We start from the raw sequence: 6982 nt of genomic DNA, 5'->3' as shown, positions 1-6982 counted from the left end.
AGTGGAAGATACACGCATCGTCTTCCTGAATCCCGCCCTCTCCCGTCTTGCCGTCCTATAAATATGATGCTGAAAATGTTTCGCTTCAGTCGCAAAGGAAAACGCGAAGTGTAAACGCCGTGCCAAAACCCGATATTCCTGAGACGCAACGTGATATAGATCGCGTACATTGTATTGCTCAAAAGTTCACACTTCATAACTTTACGTGATATCGGTTTAAAAAACTTTGATCGTGTTTTGGATTATTAAAATTGTAAACAAACCTACAAGATGTTGGACAAGACTATCCTAGGCGGTAGTTGGGAGAGCGTGGTAAGTTTCAAATCATTAAAAGAGTCCATATATGTTATAAATGTTATAAAGTTTATAAACACATTTAATTTTAAACTGCCGCATATTTTCGATTATGGCATAGTCTACGATATCTCGGAGTTATACAAACTGTTTGGTCAGTTTAATGCGCTTAAAAGGCAACTGGCTTTTCAACGGCTGTGTCATTGAACCTTAGTTCATGCGTACCCGATGTTGAATATGGAATTAAGCTCTTTTTGTAGCGAAGCTCTTGACATTGCCCCGATTTCACGGTTATACGGTTAACGATTTTATATTACACGATTTGGTGCGAAATATCAATCAGAGAAAGGGGTTATCGTAACTATATTTTTCATATTGATTGATTTTGTGTCAATTTATTATAGTTAAACGAATCTGGAGGCAGGTTTTCCGATTAAACTTTCAGAGTTATAGTGTTGATTAACTGATTTTTAATTATATTTGCGATAATCAATTTATTTTCATCAACATTACGAAATAATGTAATGTAAAGAAATGTGAAACGAAATTTAATATATTTTTTTAATTATTACTTAGATTCAACTTTGTAAATATTTCATCAAACATTTATTATAAATCAGAAAAAAAATTGGAATTATAAATTATTTATAATCTCTATAATACTTTTAATCGAAATCGATTAAAATAATTTTAAAAAATTATGTAACTTTATATTATTTACTAGACTTCTTACCTATCTATATTACTGTTTAGAAAGCGTACAATTTACATTCGCTGTCAAAATAACCGATTGTAAAATTCAAGTTTTTGCGTTCGACGTTTAGTTGTCACGAGTTTTTACTTTCACCGAAAAAAGAACTCGACACAAACAGACTAATGTCATAGACTATAAATAATAGTTTTGCCACATGTGTCGACATAATTCATTTTAATGGAAATTTTTATGGTTACCTTCAAACCCCATTGCAAGTTCTCAGAAGAATATATTCCCAGAAAACTCGGGGCATATTGCCAGGGTCCTCATTACACCCATCAAGATTTGACAGATTTCATTTTTCTTACACGGAACGATTGTCATCTGACCTCCGGAACTGGTTGTAATATAATTAGAATTTTTGACATAGTAACTGCTTTAAAGAAAAAAACAATTAAAGTAAAGCCTTCATAATTTGAACGCGTAAAGTCACGCAGTCTCTAGCATCTAATCTGTCTCGGCTGTTTATTCCGGTTTCTGAATTCGAAAGTGTTGATCGTAAATTAAAAAATAAGAGATAATATTAAATGACAGCAATATATTAAAAAAAAAAATCTATTTAGCCAAGTATAGTTTTGTATAAAGTATTTCTATGTACAGACTAGAATAAAAAAATGTTACATTTTTTTAATGGGGAATTTTTAATAAAAAGTTAAATTATATCATTAAAAATATTTAAAATAAAATAACGATTCCAAATTTTAACAGGTATTATTAGTTTTATTAAGAATAACGTAGAATGCCGATTAAAATTTCAAGCGAATGACGGGAAGGCTACATCCTTACTGCAAAAGGCCTAAGCAGCCTTAGAATAATTATATTGAACAATTGCTACCTACTACTGAAAATTTATAATGTAGTAAGATAGTTTTTAATCATTTAAACTAAATAAATAAAAAAATATTATAAAAACCACTTTCTATACAAAAAAAGTAAAACAACAACTACTAGCACTAACCCTTTTAAAAAAAATCACAGCGTTTTTCTAACAATCTGTCAGATTAGTGTTACACACTAAATGTACGTGTATTTTGATTACAAAAGGAGCTTAAGAAATATTTAAAAAAAAATGTATAATCAGTATATAAAAAAATTATTACTCATCTCACAACTTACTGGAAAAACGTACGTGGGCTGTTAAAGATTTAGTCAGTGAGTTTACTCATAAACTATTTCCAATTGTCACACTAATTTAACATCGGTTATTTACCTTCGAGTGTAACTTCTGAACTATTTATATAATGTTCTTGAAATAACGAGAATAGAACAATTATAATTTAATATCCAATATGTGGCTGGCATCACAAGCTATTAATGTATACATGTATTAAAGTAAGGATACGTAATCTTTGATATAATTTTAGAATCTAGTAAAAAGTTACTCAATATTTTCACTCACTTTAAAATCCATCAATTTTAAAATAAATTTGAAAGTGCTTTTACTTATACTGAATTATATAACATAAACTTAATTTTATAAACACGTAATAATACCAATCAAATACGTAGGAGAAAAAGAATATTTACAATTTAAAAATTACGATACCGTTTAGATACATATGAATAAATTATCACACAAAAACACAACACAATGAAGATTAACCGTTGAAAACCAAGGCATAAACATAATATACGAAATACACACATTGCTGAACAAGAATCGTATGAGTGCGTAAATGCTTGTAGCTGTATTAAAAAAACTTATAGCACTCAATGTTTTTGCGATTTCGCACACTAACGGTATCTCAAAAGACTTATGTACGCTTGTTTAACCGAAAACAACTTTACTGTAGCGCTTTTTTTTTCTTTTTACAATTAGGGTTAACGATTTATGTGTAAAAAATTTAAAATAATAATTAATCTGTATTGTACACAAAGGTAAAAAATATTATTAGAAAAAATTATAAATAACTACAAGATCTCTTAAGCTTCGGGTAGAGGAAATTGTACATCGATGGTATAGGTATAAAGTTTTAAATATATTATGTAGTATTTGTACTGTACAATAGAAATCAAGTATATTAAAAAAAAAGTTATCTATCTCTTACACATTACGTCGTCAACCCTAATTAAGGTATTCAATATCAATATTAACGAGCTGTCCGGTCCTCTCGTCCATGATATACTGACCCACTCACACGTAAAAGGAAACGACATATTTCTTCTTCGGTAAATTCTCGTAAGTCCGTAATTTGGCATTACAACCATAGTTCATCATCATCATCATCATTGGCTTTAGTCCGTCTATTACAGACGATTTAGACAGTGTCAAACAGACACGTCTGTGTCGCCTAGGACACTCTTCAGGAAAACGCAAAGTTGCCTAAGCTCTGCGCCACCCTTTCGAACTCACTGGCTAGGCTCACAAAGAACGACGAGTCGATACGTGTGGAGCCAATTCGGCTGCAGGAGTCTTTCGCATTTTAGAGCTATGCCACGAATACTTGACGGAGACCCCATTCCGGGTTTCAAGAGAAGTTTTCCTTCTCCAGAACCCTGATGATTTTGAGCCAGGTTTATCCCTCGGTCGCCTTTTATGACCCCCACTGGAAGAAAGGGGGTGGTGCTATTCTACTCGGTCGGCACCACAGGACAAGCAACCATAATTAACAGTAACAAAATACGTAAAGTAAATGTAATATAACAATAAGAACAAAGAAAAGAAATCTTTTTTTTTAAAGAAATCTTTTTTTTTAAAGTAAGTAGGTGTTTCATTCCTGATTTTTTTTTGCTTTGTGCTTACGACAGTAAGAATAAAGCAAAAAAAAATCCCCCTCTCTTCCCGTGGATGTCGTAAGAGGCGACTAAAGGATAACACTGTTCCACTACCACCTTGAAACTTAAAAAGCCGACTGATGGCGGGATAACCATCCAACTCCTGACTTTGAAATACACAGGCCGAAGACGGGCAGCAGCATCTTCGGTGCGACAAAGCCAGCCCTGCGGCCACCAACCCGACTGCCCAGCGTGGTGATTATGGATGATGATGATATTTATAATTAAAAATAATAGCTTTTAAAGAAATAGCCGTGCTTACATTTCTTGAAATTTTAAACTGAATACTTTAAAATATTATTAATTACAATATAACAAACCCACCATAACTACTCCATAATTGTTTTGAATAAATTTAATATATATATTACTACATACATATATGTTATTTATAGATACAATTTAATATATTAATATGCTGCTAGTCATACGCCAGTTTAAATATAATACACCGTCCCTTGTCGCATTGAACGCTTTCAAGTATTGTCTAAAATAGCCCGCGACAAATATAACCGAACCTATTAGTATTATCACCTTCGACTTTTAATAACATCCACAAATAACGCAAACTATGCACATACAGACCGAAATACTACACGCATTTGACGTTTACAACGGTGCAAGAAATAGGGCACGGGGCATTAGAGCGAGCGCACACTGCTATGAAATTTCGTGCGATGTTTTTTACTGCAAAATTAATGAAAAGAAAAATGAAAACTCAGTGCGATAAAATAAAGTTCATCATCATCATCATTTAATAAAGTTAATAAAGTTATGATACTTAATATCGTTTAACTGACTTTAAAAAATATGTCCTTAATTTTACTGTCACTACATTCTTTTGTTAATTAAAACGGTACCGAGGGGTACCGAGGGATAGTGGAGCGTTTTAAAATTAAACCTTTTTTACCATTTTGGAATACTAGAACAAAATCAATATCAAAAACAACTTTTTTCAAATATTCTCGCCATTTCTATCTATTTACAAGATCTGTTATGAATTAAAAATCATACCGCATCGCTGTAACTGAAACACAGAAATCCAACTCACCGACTCACACTCTCGTATACTGGTAATTAACTCTTTACCTGAAAAACGAAAAAAAAAAACAAATTAATTGTAACCCAGAAAAATATTTCACGATCGTAATAAAATGTGTAATTAGATCGTGTTAACTAATATCGATAATTGTCGTTCTATTTTTAAATGACCCATTTCTCTTTGCGACCTAAATTTGCGACAGTAACTTTTTCATATGACCATTAAACAAAAATACAAAATACGACATGTCAAAACAAGACGGCTCAAGCATTTGTCGCGAGAGGAATTTTGACGTTGAGCTACGTGTTTCTCTACTCCAAGGTGTAGTAATTTATTGTAGAATTACGTGTGAAAGCTAATTTTTTTATGAGCGATATAAAATAACTAGGTTACTGCGGGATTTAATATATTTTCTTGTAATCGTTGTGAGAAACCTAAAACCTTTTAGTCGACCTAATAAAAATTATATGTTATTTGAGTTTGTGCTTAAATCATTTAACGAAATACGAAACGCTTCAACACTCGTACATTCGTCTAGATCTTCATTTTCTTGTAAATGTGCAAACTAAATTCTATTTTTACTTGACCCATTCTTTGACCAACAGTTGATCATAGCATTGTAGAATTTAAAGAAAAGCGATAAACAATATTGCACAATGGTACATAAAATTTAAAACGGTATCTTTATCACACATTCAGATGTTACGAAAGTTTTTATAAATACATACACATTTTAGTTCATCAACAATATTTGTGTAAAAGATTAAACATGTGACATAATTTCGAAGGGCAGCTGTAACTCAAGTCCAATTTCTCAATATCCGTCGGCATCTAACTATTTCTACACGATAATATCAGTTTGGAACGATGTTTGACGACCTGACGCTTTTAAACGGATGAGATCGATTTTTAGAAACGATTATTCTTTTTTTATAAACTTCCGTGACAGTTCACTGTCAAGTCGGTTTAGTATCTCTGACCGCTGGCACCAGTATCGGCATCAGGACATATGGTGACCGACAGGTGCTACCAGACATGTGGGTACCGAGCGAAGGGCTCGAATGACGAAAAAGACAAAGACAGATAACGAGATCTAAAATAAGAGAAAGGGACGGCGTTTCGGCCCTAGTAATGTGCCGTATCACGTCCGACAAGTCACGTACGACATTTATATATTGATACTTTAAATAATCCCCAAGATCTTTTGATCCGTCGTAGTTTATGAGACAACGACATTAGATCGACAAATTTGTATTTATTTATTGTTTAGTATAGTTACTTTGAACAGTTTTTAATGGTAAATATTTCTCCTTTTTCAGATCTCGAGAGACGAGTACGAGATCGACAACAGTCCGAGTCTAAGAGGATCTCCTCTGAAGGACACATCCAACATACAACAAGAGGAGCAGCCCTACCTTATTAGTCGCCACAACCCTAACAAGACTTTCCGACGAGAATCTGTCATTGCTTCGTGGAAGAGTTTAAAGAAAGAGAGAGAGCAGGCTCTAGGAAAGCGTACCGTGTATGTCGACGCTGATAGCTACAAAGATTACTATGGAAGGAATCAAGTCAAGCGTTGCAAGAGCGAGAGGACAGCGAACGCTCCACGCGTTCTCAAAAAGGTCAAACGTACCTATTCCGTATTGTATAGATACGACCCGAATGAAGAAAAGGTTGTAAAGGAATATAAATATCAGCCGGCCAAAGAACCTGAAATGTCAGCGAGTACGAACCTTCAGAAATCCTACTCGGAACCGTTCCTGGGGCCCGAGAGGACACCCAAAAAGAAGGTTAAGAGGTCCATCACGACTTTCCTGAACATCAAGACCAAGTTCATAAGTTTATTCTCGTCTAAGAGTTAAGGTTACTTAGGTAGTTTTTAGGAGAATAGTTGCTCAATATATTGCATTTTTCCCTAGATTAAGATGAAGGTCGATAAAGAAGTGTTTTATGACGTTTGTAGAATAAATCCATAATTTATATAAATATAATCATTATGGTACGTTAGTATGCTTGATGTTTCTTGTAATATGAAATAGAAAGTATAATTTAATTAAAAACCAGTTAACTGTATAAGTGAAACTTATCTAAGTCTTTCTTGGAAACAATTTTCTTAG

The 6982-nt window shown here is 33.1% G+C and overlaps 1 protein-coding gene across 1 annotated transcript; it reads left to right on the top strand.

Annotated features, from left to right (window-relative positions):
- The first annotated feature begins 270 nt into the window (after nt 1-270).
- LOC123666577 lies at nt 271-6727 on the top strand. Its single transcript, XM_045600682.1, has 2 exons — nt 271-312; nt 6185-6727. Exons 1-2 carry the CDS (start codon nt 271-273, stop codon nt 6725-6727), a joined length of 585 nt encoding a protein of 194 aa, XP_045456638.1.
- The last annotated feature ends 255 nt before the right edge of the window (nt 6728-6982 follow it).

This window comes from Melitaea cinxia, chromosome 26 (assembly GCF_905220565.1).
Source record: "Melitaea cinxia chromosome 26, ilMelCinx1.1, whole genome shotgun sequence".
Lineage (NCBI taxonomy): Eukaryota > Metazoa > Arthropoda > Insecta > Lepidoptera > Nymphalidae > Melitaea > Melitaea cinxia.
This window is presented reverse-complemented; position numbering and strand designations above follow the sequence as displayed.